The 27,270-nt window shown below is 38.6% G+C and overlaps 1 protein-coding gene across 4 annotated transcripts in view; it reads right to left on the minus strand.

Moving 5' to 3' along the window:
• Positions 1-27,270, minus strand: part of LOC115227813 (dynamin-1) — a 143,605-nt gene that overhangs the window by 67,352 nt on the left and 48,983 nt on the right. For all 4 annotated transcript variants that reach the window (XM_029798547.2, XM_036500590.1, XM_029798545.2 and 1 more), the window contains exons 2-8: positions 24,079-24,152; positions 15,228-15,377; positions 10,808-11,011; positions 8,286-8,384; positions 7,167-7,275; positions 6,621-6,815; positions 6,385-6,520 (exon numbers count right to left, since the gene is read on the minus strand). In XM_029798547.2, the coding sequence (XP_029654407.1) occupies positions 6,385-6,520; positions 6,621-6,815; positions 7,167-7,275; positions 8,286-8,384; positions 10,808-11,011; positions 15,228-15,377; positions 24,079-24,152 (967 nt within the window). The remainder of the gene's footprint in view (positions 1-6,384; positions 6,521-6,620; positions 6,816-7,166; positions 7,276-8,285; positions 8,385-10,807; positions 11,012-15,227; positions 15,378-24,078; positions 24,153-27,270) is intronic.

Genomic DNA, 27,270 nt, shown 5'->3' on the forward strand with positions numbered 1-27,270 from the left:
TTGAACCAGTCCATAGCAATGCCAACAAGAACTGACTAGGCATGTCAATCACAAATGTCTGATGCAGAGATTATTAACCAGTTTCAAGTCCAAGGGACAATATCATATAATGCAAGGATTAAATATCAATTCAAAATCCAACTTAATCATGCTAATCCAGTTTCAGCTGTTCCCCACAAATTTAGGAGGGGAGAGGTATAATCGATTATATCAAGACCAATACCTGCTGGAAGAAAGAAAGCAATGTTGTAGCTGTTTAACCCCAAGTAAGCCATGATCCAGGAAACCTATGATCAAATACTTTAGAACAGTGAACTGTTCTTCAAGCATAATGTATCTAGAACCACATTATCTTGAGTCCATCCTTTTTCAAGATGGTAGGGTATTATTCAAGGGAAATTTGGTTGTTATTCCAAGCAGGAGGATCCCTTATTAGTTTATTGGACTACATGGAGGGTTCCTTATTGGTTTATAAAAGCTAATCTCAACAGTATTTGACTACTTTTATCACTATCCCATTACACTTCTACCAGAATTTTCCTAGTTAATATCTTTAACAACAACCAAAACTATCAAAATCTCTCTTCCATAACTCATCCCTCTACCACCCTCTCACTCCTATCACTGATTTCCCTGTCACACTCCTGATTATAATCTCCCTTCTTACATCCTCTTTCTCATCAATCTCTCTTAGTCACATTCAGTATTGTTTGCTTCGAACAGAGACACAGATTAAAGAGGAGTACCATACGAGTGAGATCGTTGCCAGAGCAACAAGCTGGCCTCCGTGCCAATGGCATGTTAAAAAACCCCATTCGAGCGTGATCGTTACCTGCATCACCTTACTAGCACCTGTACTAGTGGCACATGAAAAACATTCGAAGCGAGGTCGTTGCCAGTGTCGCTGGACTGGCTCCTGTGCAGATGGCCGTTGCCAGTACCGCCTGACTGGCCCTCGTGCCGGTGGCACATAAAAGCACCCACTACACTCTTGGAGTGGTTGGCATTAGGAATGGCATCCAACTGAAGAAACTCTGCCAGATCAGATTGGAGTCTGATGCAGCCATCTGGTTTGCCAGCCCTCAGTCAAATCATCCAACCCATGCTAGCATGGAAAGCGGACATTAAATGATGATGATGTTAACAATGGTTTCAATCTAAGTGGTTAACAAATAAGTGGAGACAACATAAGGCTGAGAGGACCCTTTAGTCATACCAAAGACATGACAACTCCTCTAATGCTAGTATCATGATAAAACGTACCCAATGCACCTTGTAGTTAGTATAAGGAAAAGCATCATAGAACCCGTGCCAAATGTGAAACATAAAAGCAAGACAAGGTCCTCCAATCTGTGTGAAAGGGGCAGTAACTCCAAATAAGCACAGAGTCGCCTGTAATAACCCAACCAAACAATGCAGGTATGGAAAGCAGATACAAAATGATGATCCTGTAATGGGGCATAACTAAGTATCACTAGGTATTTTGACTATCACTCGACCATAATAAAATAAAAATTAAATAAACATTCCTCTCAGATATTGAAATCATCATCGTTTAACGTCCGCTTTCCATGCTAGCTTGGATTGGATGATTTGACTGAGGGCTGGCAAACCAGATGGCTGCACCAAGCTCCAATCTTGATCTGGCAGAGTTTCTACAGCCAACCACTCCGAAAGTATAGTGGGTGCTTTTTACGTACCACCGGCACGGGGGCCAGTCAGGTGGTACTGGCAATGACCTCGCTCGAATGTTTTTACATGTGCCACCGGCATAAGTGCCAGTAAGGTGACGCTGGTAACGATCACGCTCAAATGGTGCCTTTTACGTGCCACCGGCACAGAAGCCAGTTGCTCTGGCAACGATCACGCTTGGATGGTGCTCTTAGCACCCTACTAGCACGGGGCACAAGTGCCAGCAAGGCAACGCTGGTAGTAAGGCGACGCCATTAGAATAAAACATTATACCTCTTTCTCTTTGTATCAATTTATAGGAGTATGGTAATTATATACAAATTTAGTTTGATAGAAACTCAGAGTAGGGAAGATAAAATACAGGGTACAGATAAAATAAGCAATTTTATATATATAATGCAACATTGTATTAGGAATATACAATTTGTCTCAGTTGGACTAATTGTCATTCAGGATATGTAGAGTAATGGCAGCTTCTAAATCAGTTGGTTAGAGATTTTAAAGTTTGATATCCCAATCATGATCAGCACAATAGCCTGGTAGTTAGTGTCACCAATGAAGATAGGGATCTTGCACAATGTCACGATTTTTTGCCTCTAGGTCAGCTCTCATTCAGCAGACTTGAATATCCTGTTTTACTTTTATATATATATATTTTTTAACAACAGTACATATTAATACAATAGTACATTCTTAACTACGTACATTTCATGTAATACTAAGGGAAGTAACTCGAATAGAGAGAAAGAAAGAAAGAGAGAGAGAGAGAGAGGAAGTGAGAGACAGCAATAAAGAGATAGATGAAGATAGTGAAGGAAGTGGAAATTTAAATAGAAAGACAGAGGAGAAGGAATATTATCAAGACAGCAAAGCTTGTGATTTTACTGTATCTTTAGCCATATTCTCTTTCTCTCCCTTCTCCTCCCCCTCTCTCTCTTCATTTGTTTGGATTGTGTCTCAGTAAATAATTTTGCTACAAGAATGTCAAAAATGCCGAGATCATGTATATATATCAGTGTGTGTGTGTGTGTGTGTGAATGTAAATGTAAAGGCAAAATGTGAATCAGGGTGTAACAAAGACACAGTCATATCAAATATATTTGTAAATATCCTAAGGTGAGTGTTGCCATTCATTATCACCAACCTCACCATTTAACGTCTGTTGTCCATGCTGGCATGGGTTGAAAGGTTTGACTGGGCTGGCACGCTGGAAGACTGCACCAGACTCCAGTCTGATTTGGCAAGGTTTTCTATGGCTGGGTGCCCTTCCTAATGCCAACCACTCCGAGAGTGTAATGGGTGCTTTTTATGTGCCACTGGCAAGGGTGCCATTTGCACAACACCAGAATCATAGCACAACTAATTAGGGAGAGTGTCATAGCCCAACTAATTAGAGAGAGAGTCATAGCCCAACTAATTAGGGAGAGAGTCATAGCCCAACTAATTAGAGAGAGAGTCATAACCCAACTAATTAGGGAGAGAGTCATAGCCCAACTAATTAGGGAGAGGGTCATAGCCCAACTAATTAGGGAGAGGGTCATAGCCCAACTAATTAGGGAGAGGGTCATAGCCCAACTAATTAGGGAGAGGGTCATAGCCCAACTAATTAGGGAGAGAGTCAGTCTAGACGAGATGCAGTTTGGGTTAGTGCCAGGGAAAAGCACCACTGATGCTATATTTCTGATAAGACAGCTGCAGGAGAAATACCTGACCACAGATAAACCGCTGTACCTAGCTTTCATTGACATGGAGAAAGCCTTTGACAGGGGTCCTCCCATCCCTTACCTAGTGGTCAATGAGGAAACTAGGAATAGATGAGTGGTTAGTGAGAGCTGTACAAGCCATGTACAGGGATGCTGTCAGTAAGGTGAGGGTTGGTAACGAGTACAGTGAAGAATTCCAGGTAGGGATCCACCAAGGATCAGTTTTCAGCCCCCTCCTATTCTTCAAAGTCCTCCAGGCAATAACAGAGAAATTCAAGACAGGATGACCCTGGGAGCTTCTTTCTCTATGCTGATGATCTTGCTCTATTAGCTGAGTTACTATCAGAACTAGAGGAGAAGTTTCAGGTGTGAAAGCAAAGTCTAGAATTGAAGGACCTTAGAGTCAACCTAGCAAAAACTAAAGTTTTAATAAGTAGGAAGGCAGACAAACCACAAATCCCTTCAGGAAGTTGGCCCTGCTCAATCTTTAGAAAACGTGTAGGTAGACACTCCATAAGATGTACTCAGTGTAGGCTATGGACACATAAGAGGTGCAGCAATATCAAAAGAAGACAAACTGGGAAGATAGTCTTTGTTTGTGACAAATGCTCAGGAGTAATAAACACTGAAAATGTGCATGACAGAGTGTAAGTGCCCTGGGAGAAAAGTTGGACTTAAGAAGCATCAGATGTGGTGAGCAAGAGAGACGATTGCACTGGTATGGTCATGTGTTGCAAATGGTTGAGGACAGCTGTGTGAAAAAGTGTCACACCCTAGCAGTAGAGAGAACTTGTGGAAGAGGTAGACTCAGTAAGACCTGGGATGAGGTGGTGAAGTACGACCTTCAAACAATGGGCCTCACTGAGGCAATGACTAGTGACTGAAACCTTTGGGATATGCTGTGCTTGAGAAGACCCGGCAAGCCAAATGAGACCATAACCATGGCCTATGCCTAACTGGCTCCTGTGCCGGTGACACATAATAAATACCATTCGAGCATAGTTGCTGCCAATGCTGCCTGACTGGCTCCTGTGCTGGTGGCATATAAAAAGCACCAACTGATCATAACCGCTGCCAGCCTTCCCTGGCACGTAAAAAGCAGTCTTCTATTAAAGCATGGGGAAATATTACTTTGCTTGGAAACAGGTGAGGATTGACAACAGACGAGGCATCTGATTGTAGTAAACTTATCTCAGCAAATTCTGCCTGACTCATGCAAGCATAGTAAAATGAATGTTAAAATGATGATGATGTGCCAGTCGCATGTAAAAGGCACCATCCGAACATGGCTGATGCCAGCGCTGTCTTGACTGGCTTCTGTGCCGGTGGCATGTAAAAAGCACCAACTGATCATAACTGCTGCCAGCCTTCCCTGGCACGTATAAAGCACCCACTACACTCACGGAGTGGTTGGTGTTAGGAAGGGCGTCCAGCTGTAGAAACACTACCAGATCAGACTGGAGCCTGGTGCAGCCTCCTGGCTTTCCAGACCCCAGTCAAACCGTCCAACGTCATAGTGCTAGTGCATGCATATACAGCTGATTGCGTGCACACATACACGCGAGTACTGTCCAAATCTCTGACCAATCACATACAGCTAGCTGGCATTCAATTGGCATATCAAGTTTCGAGCATTTTGATTGGGTTTTGGATAGAAAATTCACAAAAAAGTCACTTTTATTGATATTTTAATGGCTTTGCGGGGTGACTGGGGAAATGTAAAGATGTACACGACCACCCTTAGACGGTTTTGAATGACCATAGAAAGTGCGAACCCTCTAACTGAAAAATTGTAGATTTGTATAAAGGACACACACACAGACAGACATTTTGCCATTTATATATATAGAGATGTCAAGACAAGGAGATACACACACCCATACAAACATAGAATGGGATCTTTCAGTTTCCATCTATAAAATCCACTCATACGGATTTGGTCAGCCTATGATTGTAGTGGAAGACACCTGTTCAAAGTGCAACGCAACTAGACTGAAAAATAAAACCATGTACTTGGGAAGAGAACATCTTAACGACAAGCCATGTCTGACTCTGAAGATATTCAGAAGAAAAGAGTATCAGTGAACAGGTTGCAAATTTGTGATGAAAGACTGATATTTGATAACATACTATTGAAAAACAATAATACAGAGAAGAATATAAAAACATGTGTTTTAAATAGTGAATAATACTACCATTTTGTGATTGCTTTTGCTTCTATACACAATCTCAGATCAAATTACTTGTCAAATAAGTGCAGCAAAAATTTGGTAACTGATTGAAAAATATATCATAATTGTGAAATATATAGGCACAGGAGTGGCTGTGTGGTAAGTAGCTTGCTAACCAACCACATGGTTCCGGGTTCAGTCCCACTGCATGGCATCTTGGGCAAGTGTCTTCTACTATAGCCTCGGGCCGATTTGGTAGACGGAAACTGAAAGAAGCCTGTCGTATGTGTATATATATATATGTATGTGTGCGTATATGTTTGTGTGTCTGTGTTTGTCCCTCTAGCATTTCTTGACAACCGATGCTGGTGTGTTTACGTCCCCGTCACTTAGCGGTTCGGCAAAAGAGACCGATAGAATAAGTACTGGGCTTACAAAGAATAAGTCCCGGGCTCGATTTGCTTGACTAAAGGCGGTGCTCCAGTATGGCCGCAGTCAAATGACTGAAACAACTAAAAGAGTAAGAGTATATATATTTTTATATTTCAGTATTAAAATTAATACAAATTATTTTTAGTATAAGTATATATATATATATATATATATATATTATATATATACTGATTTCATTTCTGGATTTATTTACTGATGATATTTCTATTTCAATTAAGCTGATACAATTTGGAATGGAATTTTTTGCTAAAAACTATGAATGAAAGGAGCAAAAAAAATAAAGAAATAAACAATGTATAGATAATTTACATTTCAATTTGATCCTGGTCAATAAACTAAAATTAAATTAAATAGGAAATATTTACCTTCACAAGTTCAAATGGAAACCGCTCGTGGAAAATTCGGTTAATTTTGGCTCCTCCTGATAACTCTATGACATTAATTTCGGAGCCAGTTCCTTCTATATTTTTATCAAAATCCACTGAAAATTGCTGTACCATTCTATAATATAAAACATATAAAGATAAAACGTTGTACTGAATAAGAAAGTAGAAATAATTTTTTCTTTAATTCTCTAATGGCAAGAAATCTATATACTAACGTGAGCATAGCCTTGGTTTTCCGCCCAGGGTCATCTGGGCGGAAATTTCTATATTCTTCAACTTCTTTCTCCATCGAAAGTAACTGAGACTGTAGCTTGTTGCGAAGAGCAGGTAAAGTGTCTCTTATATGATTAGTCAATTGTTGGTTAAGGACACGCTGAAGATAAGGAGTTCCCATTCTATCAGCCATATGCCTTTTAAAAGAGAGATAAAACATTAAAATTACAGTAATATACTAAGAATACATCAATGTCAGTATAGCAGTTTAGAAATAATAACAGTAAATAAGAGGACAATGATTATCCAAATGATTAAACTATACAATAAATAATATGAAAAAATAGAGAATAAGTTTTAAAACAAAAATTTATTAGGTTGTCCCAAAAGTTTGTAAACACTTGCGAAAATTGAATTTTTACTCGCCAAGTACTAACAAAAACAACAAAAATTATTCCTCAAAATAAAGACCATTATTTTCCAAGACTTTCTACGAACTTTTGGGACAACCTTATAATAGAAGTATGAGATAGTAATTAGATATATACCTGTAAGATGGATGGCTAAGAAAGAATTTTCTTTCTGCAGCAAGTGCTGCTCGGATATCTTTTTTGCCATCAATGTCTTTTTGGCTCCTGTTTACAACTCCAATGTAACCTTGTGAAGAAATGAATAAAATAAATTATCAACTTTAATATAGAAACATCATCATCATTATTATCATCATCATTGGTTTGACTGAGGACTGGCGAGCCAGATGGCTGCACCAGGCTCCAATCTGATCTGGCATATTTTCTACAGCTGGATGCCCTTCCTAACGCCAACCACTCCGAGGGTGTAGTGGGTGCTTTTACATGCCACCGGCACGAGGGCCAGTCAGGCGGTACTGGCAACAGCCACACTCAAATGGTGCTTTTTTTACATGCCACCTGCACAGAAGCCAGTCCAGCAGCACTGGCAATGACCTCACTCGAATATTGTTTTTCACGTGCCACCAGCACAAGTGCCAGTAAGACAATGCTGGTAACAATCACGCTCGAATGGTGCTTTTTACGTGCCACTGGCATGGGAGCCAGTCAGCGGCCCTGGCAACGATCAGGCTCGGATGGTGCTCTTAGTGCTCCACATGCTGTCTATAAAACAGAAATCCTTTACACTTACTAAGGTGAAATAGTCTCTATTTTTTAATCTTATATTGTAACTAGTGAACAACAACAGTGTTGGTCATAAGCTTAAAACAGTCCACTCTGTATTTCTAGTGGCAAGACTGACAAGGGAGTCCTTGTAACTCAAGGGATTTCAGTCATAAAGCCCTGAGCTTTTGGTTGATATACTCAGCAAAAGATATGCATATGCACAAGCTAGTATTATATGCAGGCATACACACACACAAATATATAACAAGTATTTTCAGAGCTTCAATCTCACAACTTCCACTTACAAAGTACTGGTGAAGTCAAGACTTTAGTAGAAGACATTTGCTCAAGTTGTCCCATAGTGGGATTTAACCACAAAATTCACACAGTTATGAAGTGAACTTCTTAACTGCATAACCATGCCTGTGCCAATTTACATTTTACATTATTATATGCCAGAAAAACTCCATGCCAGTTCAATCATAATAAATCTAAATTATGGAGAGAGAAAACTCATTTAAAGGAACAAACCTCGACGAAGTGGTAATGTACGGTTTTCAAGTATGTCACGAGCATCAGTGCCTTCATCCATCAAATCTAATTTGGTAATCACTCCAATAGTTCGGACCCCTGAAAAGAAAAATAAATTAATAACAAACGGTTAAACTGCGAAAAAGCTCAAACACTTATTATTGTTGGTGTCGTTATCTTTCACTGTGTTTCTTTACATTCCACTCCAGAACAGTAACTAATAAATTTTTTTTACCAAGGCAAAATGTCTGTTGAAACAATGAAATTCTACCTACACACATACACACACACACACACACATATGCATGTACATTTTGCAATGTGATAGTTTATCAATTGGAGCAATTGTTTTTACAATTAGATACCTTTCTCAAGTAGGAATGGAACCTATTTTATGATCAACTAGCACTATGACCCAGCAACACCGAGTCATCGTGCTAGTGCATGCATATGCAGCTGCGTGCATGCATACATACATACACACGAGTACTGTCCAAATCTCCGACCAATCACATACAGCTAGCTGGCATTCAATTGGCGTATCAAGTTTCGGGCATTTTGATTGGGCTTTGGATAGAAAATTCACAAAAAAGTCACTTCTATTGATATTTTTAATGGCTTTGCGAGGTGAATGGGGAAATGTAAAGATGTGCACAACCACTCTTGGATGGTTTTGAATGACCATAGAAAGTGCAAGCACTCTAACTGAAAAATTGTGGATTTGTATAAAGGACAAGCACACACACACACAGACAGACATTTTGCCGTTTATATATATAGAGATAAAGCAAATTAAAGCAAGCGGAGGTATGAATTATATATTTTGTTCAGGAGCTACAGCACAATGGCTATAATAGTCAGAAGTACAACACTTTCATCTCACAGCTGCAGATTTTGGATATTTAAATAAGGTTGAAACAATTATTTTTACTACTGACTGACTGTCCTATTAGTAGCTACTCATTTATGATGCCGAAACATGTATCACATAGGGATTCCTAATGCTGTACATCCCAGGCGGCGAGCTGGCAGAAACGTTAGCACGCTGGGCAAAATGCTAAGCGGGTATTTCATCTGCCGTTACGTTGTGAGTTCAAATTCCGCCGAGGTCGACTTTGCCTTTCATCCTTTTGGGGTTGATAAATTAAGTACCAGTTATGCACTGGGGGCGATGTAATCGACTTAATACCTATGTCTGTCCTTGTTTGTCCCCTCTGTGTTTAGCCCCTTGTGGGTAATAAAGAAATGTGTACATCCCAGCCATCAGGAGGATTTCAGTATGAGGAACCCTGTCCTTCCACATGAGACTGGAGGATACTTTGGAGCAATCAGATATGAGATAATTTCAGTTGTTTGATCTGGTGCCGATCTGGTGGATACACAAACAGCTCAATAAACAGAGATTTCTATACTTGCTCTAAGGTTCTTGTTCTGAAAAACTTGTTCATTGAGTTTCCTAAAAGATGCAGAGGCCAAATTGTTCTGATGGAGTATCTCCATCGGGTTGGCCATGTGATTCAAATGCCAGGTAACTAGCTCCTAAAGATGGTCCCCTTCAGCAAGATCGAGATTAGAAGATCGAGATTTGGACGTCCAAAACTTCATTTTCATGATAATCTTAAGCAGTCTCTCATTTTATGTGGTGTTCCTCCCAATCCATTGGCTGAAAATTGGAAGGCATGGAGGTCCATGTGTAATACTGGAGTAGAGTGCTTTGAAACTGAACACAGGAAACTGCATGAAGAGAGGAGGAGACATTGTCATAAACCCCCTGTGGCTGTTGTTCAGGGTCAATGAAAGTGACTCTAAACTAATTCTATCTCTCTAAAGACTATTTACTATATTAGCTCTAGTGATCTTCATCAGAAATAATCTTAATATTCTGAACGAACATTCAGTGTATTTACATCATCATCATCATCAATTAGCATCCACTTTCCAAGCTAGCATGGGTTGGACGGTTCAACTGGGGTCTGGGAAGCCAGAAGGCTGCACCAGGCCCAGTCTGATCAGGCAATGATTCTACGGCTGGATGCCCTTCCTAACGCCAACCACTCCATGAGTGTAGTGGGTGCTTTTTACGTGCCACTGGTACGGAGGCCAGTCGGGGCAGCGCTGGCAACAGCCACATTCGGATGGTTCTCCTATGTGCCACCGGCACTGGTATCACAGCTACAATTTATAGTCTTTAATATAAAAAAAAAAAAAAAAAAGGTTACCACATGAAGGGTATCTGGCTATAAAATACTGTTACAAAATAGTCCCGACCAATTCATGCCAGCATAGTAAAGCAGAATTAAAAATAATGATAATGATGAATACATGACTGAGGGGTGCTAAAGAATAAAGAATAAAAGGTGATGTTCTTTTTTTTTTTTTAACCACTGAGAAACCATAACTTAGTAACTACAGGAAGCCAAAACCCTTTTACAAAGTTGCAAAAGAGAAATGACAGGCTTTATTTACCATCCAAAACCTGCCAATTCTTAAACTTGTATCAACATTGATAGGGTAAAACTTACCTTGTAGATCTACTTCTTTAGCAATTTTGAGAGCATCAGAATTTGCAAGATCTGAGTTGGCTGGTGATACCGCAAGAATGAGACAATTGTCTTTTTGTATAAATTCTAAGAGCATACTTCTAATTTGTTGTTCAATATCAGCTGGTTGGTCCCCAACAGCCACTTTAGTCATACCAGGTAAATCAATCAAAGTCAGATTGAGAACTGAAATTATAAAAATCACAAACCGAATATATGAATAGAATTAAAAGATGGGCAGAAAGTAGAAGAAATGAACAGGAGCAACGGATAAGAAATACACAGGATGCAGAAATAGGTGAAAAAAAAATATATAGTACAACTGGATAAACTTAAATATTTGAAGACATTAGAATTAATATGAACTAATACCACTAACAATTCAGTTACGTTAACCCTTTTGTTACTGTATTTATTTTGAGATGCTCTGTGTTGCTTTCAATTACTTTAAATATAATGAAGAATTTAGTAAAATAACTTGGTTATCATTCAGCTAGTGTTAGGAGCATAAATTGTGACTAAGGTTTGGTGGAAGATTTTAATTCAAAACTTATGAAAACAAGACATTTGTACTCAGAGCCAGAGCCAGTTTCAGTCGGGTTGGTAACAAAAGGGTTAAGGATCTTAAAATCACAGATAATTAAAATGTTTAAGAACAATGGTTAAAAGAACAACAAAAATGAACACGACAAGCTATCAAGAGTTTCTTATATAAATTTCATATTATGTAAACATTAATTTTACTATATACTTCATTATTTGAAATTTAGGATTAATCTATTACATAACCTAGTATTCCAATGTAAGTGACCACATTTGAGTTTCAGAGATGGTCAGTAAATGGTCAAGGCAGCAATACCTTCTGGATCCAAGATCTAAGTCTGGATCTAAATTTGGTCATACGTGGTGTTACAATAAAAATGCTTCATATTATGATGTCTAGCATTTATAACTATTTTGTAAGTATAATCGAAATCCCTTATCCAAAATTCCTGGATTTTAGAATATTTTTATTTTTGCATCTATAAAATGGCACAGCTTGCAGATGAGACCCAAATCCAAACCCATTTATATGTCATAATATAGCATATACACATACTCTACATGTAGTTTATATAAATTTTTAATTATTTTTTTATACATAATACAATCAGAAAGGTAAGATATCAGACTCTACCTACATTGTCATGATTTGATTAAAAGGTTACAATACACATAAACTGGTAGTATTTTATTTTTTACTATACATGTATTACATACAAAAAAGCACTGAACATGATTACAGGTTAATAAAATGAAAACTGTAACAAGTCAGCAATTATTTTTTTTTTTAAATAATATACAAATAATGATACTCGTCATATCTGTACATTGAGGTGAAATTCAGATCTCATGTAAAAAAATGTTTTGTGCCTACTGTACAGAAAAACAAAATATGATGATCAATGCCTACAAATTTGAAGCTAAATGCAGCCCCACACATTTCAACTATATCAGGTTCAAGGAATTTGAGAAAGAGGGTACATGTCATAACGGCACACAACAGTTGTACTTGGTCATGTCAGCAGTCAAAAAAAACTTTCAGATTTTAGAGGTTTCCAGATTTTGGAATTTCAGATAAAGGGTTTTCAACTATATTAATTGTGTGTACGTATTTTAATGCATAGGGAAGACACATACAAAACTGTTCTGTTGATATGTGTAGCAATTATGTATTAGCACTGCTGAAAGAAGACTAAGCAGCCATGATTCCATTGAAGGATGCTTTTAAAGTTTCTATACATGGAAACAGTGTAAGTTGAGCATGAGACGTCTTAGTTATATGGCTCGAGAAGGAACAACCAACCAATATCCATTGACTGATGTCTAGCATGAGAATGTCCAGGTTAAATTGCTCACCTACAGGCCTTATCAGTCTCTCATTTATCAACTTTGGTGTACTATGTCTCCTATATTCTGCCTTCTGCATGTTAACAACCTACATAACACATTCCTATGATGTTGATAACAGCCATCTTTTCTCCTTAAGCTTCCATAACATAAGGGCCGGTTTCCCGGTTTCTTGGGGTATAGGTTCCCCACCTGGACGGGACGCCAGTCCGTTGCAGGTGAGCTGCAAGATGCAGGAGGAAAGAGTGAGAGAAAGTTGTGGCGAAAGAGTCAGCAGAAGTTTCGCCATTACCTTCTGCCGGAGCTGCGTGGAGCTTAGGTGTTTCGATCATAAACAAACACATCGCCCAGTCTGAGATTCGAACCCGCGAGTCCGCTGCTCTAACCACTAGGGCCATGTGCCTCCACCTGTCAATGGATATTCTGATGCAAAGGGCAACAACCATGTTTGAGAGTTATCGTGCGCTACAGAAACTGCACTAGGTACTCAAAGAAAAGGAAGAGATCTAATGTAATAAAGGCACAGACTTAATCATTTTACAGATGTTAGAAATAAAGGCAATAGGTCGTGATTGGCACAGTCAGAGAAGCTGTCCTCTGTGTAATGTTATGCTATGAGTTGAGACAGATCCCTGTAGGGAGCAAGATAGCGGAATTTGCCAAAACCAGAAGCTTATTATGGAGTACATCATTTGAAAGTAACTGAATAGAGATGGTCAAAGAACCAGTTGCCTCGTTTAACTAGAGTGATTGTACAATTGGGGAGTTACATAGAGTAGAAAAGCTTTTGTTATGTGTGTATGTGTGAGTGTAGTTGAAAGCAATGCAAGTAGCTTTACCAGCAGAACTATTACAGATTTATCTATGTTGAGTAGTAGTAGGTAGAAGGATTCTCGAAAATCCTTCTAATGAGACATTATCAGTAACGGATCAGAAAGACTGGATGCAGTTTAGAACAGTGCCCTGCAACCAGTGTGCCATGAGACAATGCCAGGTGTGCTCCAGTGTAACCTGAATATAACTTTTTCCCCTATACTTTTAGTTACATTTTTAGTTCAGGTGTGCTGCTGAATTTTGAAAAGAATATATGTGTACTGCAAATGAAAAAAGGTTGCAGAGCACTGGCTTAGGAGACAAGGGACCTGGATGTTTGGCTGCAGTTTGGAAGGCAAAACAATTTGGTTCCCTTTACTTTCTTAATAGTCATTATGAAGTGGTGAGTAATTATCTAGTCACTGGTATTGCATGCCTTCTTTATTTGCACTACTGCAATAAAGCTGCATATAAACTACCTGGGGTATGGAAAAACGTTAGCACGCCGGGCGAAATGCGTAGCCGTATTTCGTCTGCGGTTACGTTCCGAGTTCAAATTCCGCCGAGGTCGACTTTCCCTTTCATCCTCTCGGGATCGATAAATTAAGTACCAGTTACACACTGGGGTCGATATAATCGACTTAATCCCTTTGTCTGCCCTTGTTTGTCCCCTCTGTGTTTAGCCCCTTGTGGGCAGTAAAGAAATAAATATAAAACTAAGGATATGGCTTCGGTCAGTTGCTTAGCAATCTCAGAGATGAATATTTACTGCTGAAGCAACAGAACTACAATGAGTGAGCTGAAATCAGTACCAGACAGAATGTGAGCAGGAGTGTGTTATACAAAAGGAACAGATGAAGTACTTGACATTTTATTAGGAGTGGTCAGATAATCTGTGTTATGGACAAAGGCTTGGCTTAGAGAAGAGCAAAGTCAAGGGTGTTTAAAGAATTAGTGCACTGATCAAGAATGAGTGGACGATGATTCTAAGCTATACTCTTTTACTCTCTTACTTGTTTCAGTCATTTGACTGTGGACATGCTGGAGCACCGCCTTTAGTCAAGCAAATCGACCCCGGGACTTATTCTTTGTAAGCCCAGTACTTATTCTATCGGTCTCTTTTGCCGAACCGCTAAGTGACAGGGACGTAAACACACCAGCATCGGTTGTCAAGCAATGCTAGGGGGACAAACACAGACACACAAACATATATATATATATATATACAACGGGCTTCTTTCAGTTTCTGTCTACCAAATCCACTCGCAAGGCATTGGTCGGCCCGGGGCTATAGCAGAAGACACTTGCCCAAGATGCCATGCAGTGGGACTGAACCCGGAACCATGTGGTTGGTAAGCAAGCTATTTACCACACAGCCACTCCTGCACCTATGCAGACATTTCACAGCAATAAACAAGTTGACCTCTTTATCACTGAAGTCAATGTACACTGATGGATTCTGAAGGATGTGAGAGGTAGGATGAGATGTTCTGATGGTGGGGATGATAGAGAGTCAAACAACATATGGTAGCTGGAGGGGTCTGAAGTGTACCGAGATACATGAATTTAGAAGAAAAGGATCAGAAGATTTTGTGTTAGATATGTCAAACTTTAATCCCATTAACATCTGACCTCAGCACAAAGTACAATGTAGGTTACAACTTTAAATTAAATTTGATTTGTATTGATGTCTACTTACCATGTGGGGAAAATACTCTAAGATTAATTGGGATATTACTAATCCCTTTGTTGCTGCCGGTAGCACGATCGGTTTCATCTTCGATTTCCTTGCGAACCATGTCAAAATCAGTGAATTTTTTTCCTTTACAATGAACAAACTCAGCATATTCTGAAATAAATTTCAAATGCAAAATAATTTCTTAATTTTCACAAAAGTAAAAATATTTTAATAAAATATCAACACATTTTAATAAAATATCAACACGGCAGTGCATCAGCAATGGCGGCAGCTCTGAGCTGAAACAAGAAAAACGAAAAAAAAAAAATATATATATAATCATGATTCCCCTCTGAAATGAATATATTTTGGTCATGACAATGATGATGACCAAGATATATTCATTTTCAGGGTAGAATCATCAGGATGTAATATAAAATGGAGAAATGAACGAGATATTATTATTACTTCTGCATGATTAGCTCTTTTGTGACCATATTTCTAAAGCATATAAGTTTTCAATTAATCTTGAAGATAATCAAAAATTTGGTTGAATTTAATAAATTAACATTTTCAGGATGTTTTAATATAATTGTTATCAGCTGAGAGGTTTTATTAAAGAGAATGGGAAGTTGTTTCAAGAAGATTGATATGAAATGGGTTAATCAGTTCTAATAAGGCTATACATGTATCATGTGAATGAAGTGACGACTTCATAAATTGAATACTCTCACTACAAAATGTAGAATTTTAATTTATCAAATAAGGATGCTTGTGAAGACCTGTTGGGGCAAGTGAAATCAGAATCGAAATTGAACCAATCCTATGACTGGCACCCGGCAGTTGCCAGTGCCGCTGGACTGACTCCTGTGCAGGTGGCAAGTAAAGAAACACTGTTTCGACCCTGTGCTTGGGGAGACCTATTGAGTCAAATACATCAGCATCAAAAATCAATGGAAATTGTTAGTTGTGATCCCTGTGCCGGTGGCACGTAAAAAGCACCATCCGAACATGGCCGATGCCAGTCTCGCCTGGCACATAAAAAGCTCCCACTACACTCTTGGAGTGGTTGGCGTTAGGAATGGCATCCAGCTGTAGAAACACTACCAGATTAGACTGGAGCCTGGTGCAGCCTACTGGCTTCCCAGATCCCGGTCGAACCGTCCAACCCATGCTAGCATGGAAAACGGACGTTAAACAATGATGATGATGATGAAGGATAGGTCTTTTTTTTTTTCAAAATTCTACATCTTTTTAATGCCTATTTTATCAAACAAGAACATCTCCAAGCACATCTATCTCTTGTACTGGTAACATGTAAAAGGCACCCACTACACTCTTGGAGTGGTTGGCCTTAGGAAGGGCATCCAGCCAAAGAGATCAAGCCAATGGAATGTGGTGCAGCTCTCTGGCTTACCAGTTCCAGTCAAACCACCTAACCCATGCCAGCATGGAAAGTGGACACTAAATGATGATACAACAGGATTTAATCATCCTTCCACATTACAGTAATTTCTGTACAATTTGTCAAAACTAATGAGTCATCTGTCACACACATCAACCAAAGACTTTAAACAACATATTAATATGAGTTAGTGAAGTTAGTCATTTTATAAACTGTGTTGCATTAAAACTGTACGTTAGTCTATCCAATGATATAATATATTATACTCTAGGAATTTTGGCAGACTTTAGTTTTCATTGACTATTTTTCACTGCCAAAGAAACAGAACATCACTGTTTGTTTGTTTGTTTTATTTGGGTAGGTGGAGCCAGACTGAAAATTTACTTTGTCATTTTAAATAAATTTTCAAAAATGCTACTAAAACTGCTGCCATTTATTCTGTTCTGTAATTTATTCCAGCTCTAGAAATAATTAATTCCTTTAGCTAACAAAACTTATTACTTTTATGTGGACCATTACAATAGATGTACTTAAATTGTTAATTCCTCATTAACCTACTTTTAAATCCAACAATACTTTTTTGAACTAAGTATGGTTACACTGTCAGTATGTAAATACCTTGTAAGCTCTGGTGGGGCTTTTCAAAACCAAGGCTTAGCTCTGATTTCGCAGTCTTAAGTAGATGAGAGATAAATTACCTCTGGTATAGGATACTAGTCTGTTGTAAGTAACATTTTCATATGATCTGGTACCTATTTCTGACTGGTAGGTGGACTATGACAACAAAGGTTTCTGTTCAGAAACATAATTGTAGTGATTTTGAAATGTTGGTCTACAAGCCAAACAGCTGAATAGAAAAGTTATTATATAATCTTACCGTTACTATTACCTCTATAGTATGGACTAGGTAGCCAAGTAAGGTATTATTCTTATTGTTACTGCTACCTGTCTGTGTGTGTATATATATATCATCATCATCGTTTAACGTCCACTTTCCATGCTGGCATGGGTTGGACGGTTCAACTGGGGTCTGGGAAGCCAGAAGGCTGCACCAGGCCCAGTCTGATCTGGCAGTGTTTCTACAGCTGGATACCCTTCCTAATATATATATATATATATATATATATATATATATAAGTATGAAGTCACTACATACAGTGGCACAGAAGTAATTTAAATGGTGATGTATTGCTCTTTTATATAGGATTCATAAGCGAATCCTATATAAGTGTTAAGGCGGCAAGCTGGCCGAATCGATAGCACGCCGGGCGAAATGCGTAGCCATATTTCGTCTACCGTTACGTTCTGAGTTCAAATTCCGCCAAGGTCGACTTTGCCTTTCATCCTTTCAGGGTCAATAAATAAAGTACCAGTTACACACTGGGGTCGATGTAATCGACTTAATCCCTTTGTCTGTCTTTGTTTGCCCCTCTATGTTTAGCCCATCGTTGGCAATAAAGAAATATATATAGGATTCATAAGTGAAGACAGACAAAGATTAACAAGAAAAGGAGAGAGGAATGTACTGAATGCATTGATTTCAAGATTAAAGAGATGACTTTTTCAAGAGACAATCTATAATGCTGGAATTGTGTTGCGGATCTTAAACAAACAATTTATTGCACATATGCCTCCATTTTCCTATTCAGCAAGAAAGAGGTACTGGATCAATCTGGTTTCGTCTCAGACTAGTCTACTAGCCATTTTGGTAAGCCTTACTAAAACCCAAACTAATTTTTATTATAGATTACATGAGATAGCTATGGTACAGTAGTTTCATCATCATCGTTTATTGTCCGCTTTCCATGCTAGCATGGGTTGGACGATTTTGACTGAGGGCCGGAGAACCTGATGGCCGCACCAGGCTCCAATCTTGATCTGGCAGAGTTTCTACAGCTGGATGTCCTTCCTAACGCCAACCACTCCGAGAGTGTAGTGGGTGCTTTTTACATGCCACCAGCACGGGGGCCAGTCAGGCGGTACTGGCAATAACCTCACTCAAATCTTTTTACACATGCCACCGGCACAGGTGCCAGTAAGGTGACATTGGTAACGATCACACTCGAATGGTGCCCTTTTATGTGCCACCGTCACGGAAGCCAGTTGGCTGCTCTGGCAACAATTACGCTCGGATTATTAGCATTATTAACAAATCAAATTTATCAAAGATAGCATCTATCACCAGTTGAAAATTTTCCTTAGCATTGGGGTGGGGGTGAATAAACTTATCATTTTGTGACTGTTTAGTGGGTACATTCTTATTACAATTATTTCTCAATGTATTCCATAAATTGTGATAATCTATTGTCTTATTGTTTGTAAAGATTTTAATATATTTTGTATTTGGTTGCAATTGACAGTACTGGGACAGTCAGAATTTAATATCTACCATAGGTTACTAAGTATCTTAAAGCCAAATCTCTCAGATTCTGCATGCTAATATGTCATTTTTCCTTCATACATTTTATTATTACTCATCATCATCACCACCAACACCATCATCAAGGCCAGTTTTCCACTCTGGCATGGGTTGGATGGTTTGATAAGAGCTGGTTAGCCAGAAGACTGCTGTGCCAAGCTCCACTGTCTTCTTTGGTATGGCTTCCATGGCTAGTTCCCCTTCCTAATGCCAACCACATTACAGAGTGTACTGGGTACTTTTTATGTAGCATCAGCACAGAGAGGTCACCAAGTAAGTTGCAAAACAAGATCCCTCAACTGAGGCAAGGGTAGTACTGAGGGGGCAGCTTTTTGCCAGGTGATGAGAAGCAGAAATAGACGGCTTGCAGTAGAGGAAATACATGGCTACCTCAGCTGGAAAGAGAGGAGGAGGAGGAGAGCAAGAGAGAGAAGACAGTAAAGATGTGTTGGAGGCATACCCTCAAGTTAGAGGGATGTGTATATAGAGGGCATGAGCTAAATTTGATGATTTTTTTTTTGTCTCTTTTTTCATGATCGTTACCAGCGTCGCCTTACTGGCACTTGCGCCTGTGCTAGTAGGGTGCCAAGAGCACCATCCGAGCGTGATCATTGTTAGAGCAGCCAACTGGCCTCTGTACCTATGGCACATAAAAGGGCACCATTTGAGTGTGATCGTTACCAATGTCGCTTCACTGGCACGTGTAAAAAGATTCGAGTGAGGTCATTGCCAGTACCGCCTGACTGGCCCCCGTGCCGGTGGCACGTAAAAAGCACCCACTACACTCTCGGAGTGGTAGGCGTTAGGAAGGACATCCAGCTGTAGAAACTCTGCCAGATCAAGATTGGAGCCTGGTGCAGCCATATGGTTCGCCAGCCCTCAGTCAAAATCGTCCAATCCCTGCTAGCATGGAAAGCGGACGTTAAACGATGATGATGATGATGTTGTTTGACATAATGGTGAACAGTCAACAATGTTGGAGAACATAAAGATTCAAATTGTAGTTGAGAAAAAGTTAGCTGGTATGGAGGACTGGGGGCCATCTAAATATTCATAAAGAGCTACATAAAAAGTACCCAGTACACTCTGTAATGTGGTTGGCATTAGGAAGGGGAACTAGCCATGGAAGCCATGCCAAAGAAGACAGTGGAACTTGGCACAGGCATCATGATGATTCAATCTATCAAAATGTCAACATCATGACTGCCCTTCAATGCTCTGTGAACACTATAAAGGTTGCAAGATGTGACACAAACAGCTCTGCAATAGAGACTATGAAGTTGTGGCCAGCAGGAAGGGACACAGCAGATGTTCTGACTGCATCCACACACTAGAATTCTTTCCCACAACTTTGAACAGGGCCTTAGGCTCAATTCAGGCAGTTATGCAAAGTTGCTGGAGACTGCAGTCGATCATCCCCAGCTGGGAATGGTTACTGCTGGAAGGCCATATGTGTAGTAGCAGGATTTGGTTCCTTGCCATACCTTTGAAAAGAGTCAGAAGTGGTTGTCAGAGAATTTCTGCAACTTCACCAGCCCCAATTTCTGGCCCCCTAATTCTCCCAATTGTAATCCTATGGATTACTATGTACGGGGTGTGGTTAAATCAAGGAGGCATTCAAAGTGCATTCCTTGGACACAGTGAGGAATGCATGTGCCAGGTTCCAAAGCTGTCTTGAGGTCATGGTGGAAGCTGAGGACAACTATTTTAAGTAAACTGTTATCTCCTAGGCATAATCTAATTTATATTTATTTTTTTTTTTTTTTTAAATAATTCTATTTTGGGGTGAGGTGTTGTGTATTCTTTTCTTTTTATGGAAACTGTTAAATTTAGCTTGAACACATTGTAGGTGAAGTAGTACAGAGGATTGAATAGGACTGGGCAGATAAATTTGCAAGAGAGCAAAAGGAATGCAGGCGATAGAGTGGAAGGGAAATGCAATTACTATCATCATTGTCGTTGGTGGTGGTGGTACTATTATTATTATTATTATTATTATTATTATAATACTTTTTCAAAGTAAAGGCACATGGTTCAGTGGTTAGAGTTTAGGCTCACAATCATGAGGTAGTCAGTTCGATTCCCGGACCGGGCTGTGTGTTGTGTTCTTGAGCAAGACACTTTATTTTACGTAGCTCCAGTTCATTCAGCTGTAGAAATGAGTCGCAATGTCACTGATACCAAGCTGTATCGCCTTTGCCTTTCTTTTGAATAACATCAGTGATGTAGAGAGGAAAGACAGCATGCATGGACAACTGCAGGTCTTCCATAAACAATCTTGCTTGGACTTGTACCTTGGAGGGTAACTTTCTAGGTGCAATCCCATAGTCATTCATGACCAAAATGAGTCTTTACCTTTTTTAAATTTTCCCAAAAAAAGTGCCTTTGTAGATAGGTTGTTTCCATTAGAGCCATAAAAGCTTGATTGAAATGGACAGGAGAAAGGTGTGGCAAGAGGGAAAAAGAGAGAGAATAGAAAACTGTGTGACCATATGTACTATGTCAGACATCATATGATTAATCAGATGTTTGAAGATGAAAAAGGCTAGGTTTTGTCACCATTTTCCCAAGACTATTAAATAAAATGCAATAAATTTGTTTAATATTATTTTTGCAACTCCTTTGAATAATATTGCTTTATCTACACTGCATAATTATTCTTAGCTTTTTAATGATCATTACATTCATCATCATCATCATTTAACATGTTGTCCATGCTGGCATGGGTTGGACGCCTTGACCAGTGCTGGTAAACTGAGGGGCTACACCAGACCCTCGCGTCTGATTTGGCATGGTTTCTACAGCTGGATGCCCTTCCTAATGCCAACCACTCTGAGAGTGTAATGGGTGCTTTTATGTGCCACTGGCACAAGTGCCAGCAGTAACACTAGTATCCGTCATGACTATGATTTCACTTAATTTGTTGGGTCTTCTACTCAAGCATGACTTATTGCTGAAGGTCTTAGTCATTTGTCATTACCTCCGTGAGGCCCAATGCTTGAAAGGTGCTTTTTACATGCCACCAGCACAGGGGCTAGTTACAACACCGGCATCAGCCACATCTATTTATAGATATGTATTGGGTTGTCTGGAAAGTTCGTGCTGATTTATAGTAGCTTACCTTTCGACTTATTTTAGAACATGGTTGAGTCCAGAAAATAGGATTTGACTACACCTCCATTTAGAGCACAGTTTAAGCTATCTTTTCATGGAAGAAGGTTTATGTTCCTATAACCTGTGTTAATTATGTAACCCTTTAAAATGGAAGATAAGAAAGTTCATTTTCGGCACTTGATGCTTTGGGAACCAGACAAAAATTGCTGCAGCTCGGCTGGGATGTGTTACACCACCCTCCATATTAACCAGATATTGCTCCTTCGGATTTCCACTTATTCAGGTCTCTGCAGTAGTCTTAATGGTAAAAACTTCAATTCCTTGGATGACATAAAAAAATACCTTGATGAATTCTTTGCCATGAAACCACCTCAATTCTGGGAAGAGGGTATTTTCAAGTTAAAGGAAAGATGGAAATGCATTTGGTTCATATTTGGTTGATTAAAAATGTAATGGCAAGTATTTAGTGACCTTTTTCTTTCCTTTAAAAATCGGCACGAAGTTTCTGGACAACCCAATATATACAGGATATTTGGGCTAAGTTTGATGGTATTTTTTGTTTATATTAAATATGTAATACTAAATACTGATAGGTTAATTTTTAAGTTGAAGTGTGGGATTTCTATAAAAAACATTAAATATTTTATTGAGATTAGAAATATTAAGAACTGCTTTCAAATACAGAAAATATTTTTAAATATGAACAAATGAATGAAAAATAAAAGAAAGAATATGAATACTCAAACTGTTCTGTAGAATTAGATTTTGCAACATTTTACAACTATAATCAAAGAAATCAGTCTAAGCCAAAAAAACAACCTTTGCATCTGACAAGCTATGATCAGATGATATTAAAAAAAAAAAATTGTACAAAATTCCATTTCATCAAAGCTATCAAATTTAAATTCCTTAAAACAAATCTGGCATCAATCCTTACGTCAGTCAATATAGCTCTAAAATTCTGTATAATGTGTCACATTTTAAACATCAAGCAGGTACTTCACAGTATAAATTTAGTAATAATCAATAACTATATACAGTATTTTGCTTAACATATTCTAACCAACCGTCCTACTGAAATCTCTGCCTATTTTTACAGTAATTCTATACAATGGTTATAAATTTATCAAGTTTTTCACATTGTAAAGCACTATACATCATTAGAAACATTTATTCAAGCTACTTTTTTATTGATTAAACTTATATTCTTTAGGACATGTAGGATTTTAAGATAAAAATAATGGCAATGAGAATTGTATTTCTCAAATACTCTTTTTACTCTTTTACTTGTTTCAGTCATATGACTGCGGCCATGCTGGAGCACCGCCTTTAGTCAAGCAAATCGACCCCGGGACTTTTTCTTTGTAAGCCCAGTACTTATTCTATCAGTCTCTTTTGCCGAACCGCTAAGTGACGGAGACGTAAACACACCAGCATCGGTTGTCAAGCAATGCTAGGGGGACAAACACAGAAACACACACACACACATATATATATATATATATATATACACACATATATACGACAGACTTCTTTCAGTTTCCGTCTACCAAATCCACTCACAAGGCATTGGTCGGCCCGGGGCTATGGCAGAAGACACTTGCCCAAGATGCCACGCAGTGGGACTGAACCCGGAACCATGTGGCTGGTTAGCAAGCTACTTACTACACAGCCACTCCTGCGCCTATGAATATTTAATGAATATTAAATTTTATAAAAATATAATTAATCGTTAATGAAATGTTCTTGAATTACACTAGTTCTTTATAATCTTATGAAGCATTACATAACCTCTTCACAGTTTGTGAGTTCAAATTCACTGTAAGCATTATGTTGTGTTTCTGGATATAACATTTCACCCTACATTTGTGACTTATGAACAATTTACATTATTATAATTACTTCAATGAAATATTCCATAAACATATACCTACCATTTTTGTTATGAAATAGCTGTAAAACAAGAGGCCGTCTTGTCACAATTCCAGACCCTCGGGGTAAAAAGTCTCTGCAAAAATAGAAAAATAAAATTTTACAATGAAGGATAAAAATTATTTTTTATAGTGTAAAAAGTTTCATCAAAGAAAAGAAGGGTTATAATAAGTAAAACAGGTGAGGGCAGGCAAAAGGAAGGGCATTTGGCTGCAGAAAATCTGTCCCATTAAACTGTCTGACCCATGGAAGCATGGTAAAGTAGACATTAAAACGAGATTCTCACTAACATATGCACACACACACACACGTAAACATATACATCACTAGCAGTATCGCCCGGCGTTGCTCGGGTTTGTAAGAGAAATAACTATATAAGCATTTTAGAGAGTTACTTCCCTTATATAATAGCAAAAAAAATGCATTAAAAATGGGGAAAAATTATGGTAATTTTTTTTTAAATCGTAGATTCATCGTAGACGCGCACTAATACCCAGAAGGGCTCGATATGAACCACGACTATAAGATACCCGCTTTTGGTTAAACTGCACCGCAAAATGTGGGAGTAGTTAGGAATCTAAATCGTAGGAGACAGACACTCACACAACTTCACTTTTATATATACATCATTAGTGTTTTAGCATTCACTTTTCCATGCTTGTAAGGATTGGACAAAATTTATAGAGGCAGATTTTTTTTTGTGGTCAGACACCCTCCCTGTCACCAACCCTTATCTGTTTCAAGCAAAGTAATATTCTCTCATAACCCAACATGTTTATGCAGAATACTGGAAATGAATGACTTTCATTTATGACAATTATGTGATGTTGTGATCATACAAACACATACACAGAGGCTTCTTTCAGTTTCCGTTTACGAAATCCACTCATAAGGCTTTGGTTAGCTCAAAGTTATAGAAGATATTTGGGATTGAATTTGAAACTATGTGGTTGGAAAGTAAATTTCTTAACCACATAGATGCACCTGCTTATACACACATACATACATGCATGCATCTACAGGGTGTCCCAAAAGTCACTGATGGGTTTCAATTTTTAATAACTTCTTTAACTTTACAAATAAATGCATGAAATTTTGATACAATATAAAGGACGTAATGGAAATTAATATGCACAAGTCAAATTTTGCAACATCACTCTTTACTCTCTTTTACTTGTTTCAGTCATTTGACTGCAGCCATGCTGGAGCACCGCCTTTAATTAAACAACTCGACCCTGGGACTTATTCTTTGTAAGCCCAGTACTTATTCTATCGGTCCCTTTTGCCGAACCGCTAAGTAACGGGGACATAAACAAACCAGCATCGGTTGTCAAGCGATGTTGGATGGGACAAACACAGACACACATACATACACGGACACATACATATATATATATACACACACATATATACAACAGGCTTCTTTCAGTTTCCGTCAACCAAATCCTCTCAAGGCTTTGGTCAGCCCGAGGCTATAGTAGAAGACACTTGCCCAAGGTGCCACGCAGTGGGACTGAACCCGGAACCATGTGGTTGGTAAACAAGCTACTTACCACACAGCCGCTCCTGCACCTATATCACATTTGAAAAATGACATTGCTTAAATGGCAGCACACGCGCGCTCTTTCCAAAGCTTGCACCATAACACCCTCAAGAGTTTCAGACCTCACTTCTCTGATTTCTCTATTGATGTTCTCCTTCAGTTACACCAGAACTTCCGGTTTGTTGACATAAACCCTCCCTTTCAGATATATCAACAAGAAAAAAATCTGGGCTAGTCAAGTCTGGGGAATGTGAAGGCCAGTTAACATTGCCATAGCAGAAGATCATTCTCTCTCCAAAGCAATGCTGTAGCAACTGCATTGTTTCTCTTGTGGTATGAGCAGTTACCCCATCTTGCAGGAACCATGTGTGAGGTCGACTTTGAATGGCTTTCATGTTCCCCAGACTTGACTAGCCAGGATTTTTTCTTGTGGGGATACCTGAAAAGGAGGGTTTGTGTCAACAAACCAGAGACCTTGGTGCAACTGAAGGAGAACATCAATAAAGAAATCAGAGAAGTGGGCTCTGAAACTCTTGAGGGCATTATGGTGCAAGTTTTGGAAAGAGCACGGATGTGTGAAGCCAAAAATGGCTGCCATTTAAGCGATATCATTTTTCATATGTGATATAGTGGTGTTGCAAAATTTGACTTAAGCATATTAATTTCCATTATGTCCTTTATATTGTATCAAAATTTCATGCATTTATTTGTAAAGTTAAGGAAGTTATTAAAAATTGAAACCCATCAGTGACTTTTGGGACACCCTGTATATCATAGTGGCAATCATAACAATTGTATTTGGTAATCATAACAAGTGTATTTGACCAACAGGATACTAGAGGAATACCAATGATATTCTCAGTTATCAACCAGTCAATAGAACAAGCAGTGCAATATTAACTAGCTAAATGATATTAGGTACTCTGTAATTCTGACAATGTAGCAACATTTGAAAATGTCATGCAGTGTAAATACAAAAGAATATGAACAGTGTTTCATTTAGATTATGCCACCTATGTTTCAATAGCATGGCTACTTGTCCATAATGTATTACATATGGGATTACATAACACAAATTATATATAAATTACATAACCAAACTATCTCCTCAGGAATTTTGTAACAGTTGACAGCCTAATTTTGACTGTCAATGGAAGAAATGGTTTGGCTTTGCAATTCATATATCACTGGGGGAGAAAAACACAATTTTCCTTTAGTTAGATCTGACACTTGCTTCTGATTAACTCGACGTCTGAATCCAAAAATGACCCCAGTTTTTTTCTGTATCACATCAACTTTTTGAGCTACAGGATACCCTCACTTTTTCTCAAAAGCCAAAAAGATACAGTACCTAACAAATTTGTGGTTATTTTACAGAATGTTTTAGAAATATACATACAATGGAAAAAAATAAAACATTGCTTCACTGTAATGTTTGTACAAATTTAACTTATTCACACAAAGGGTGTTACTGGGAGTCAAATTGTATGCAAGGAGTTATGTTAAAAATGTACACTTATAGTGTGGCATCTTGGGCAGGTGTCTTCTACTATAGCGTGACATCTTGGGCAGGTGTCTTCTACAATAGCCTCGGGCCGACCAATGCCTTGTGAGTGGATTTGGTAGACGGAAACTGAAAGAAGCCTGTCGT

The sequence above is a fragment of the Octopus sinensis genome, linkage group LG2, assembly GCF_006345805.1.
Source record: "Octopus sinensis linkage group LG2, ASM634580v1, whole genome shotgun sequence".
Taxonomy (NCBI): Eukaryota; Metazoa; Mollusca; class Cephalopoda; order Octopoda; family Octopodidae; genus Octopus; species Octopus sinensis.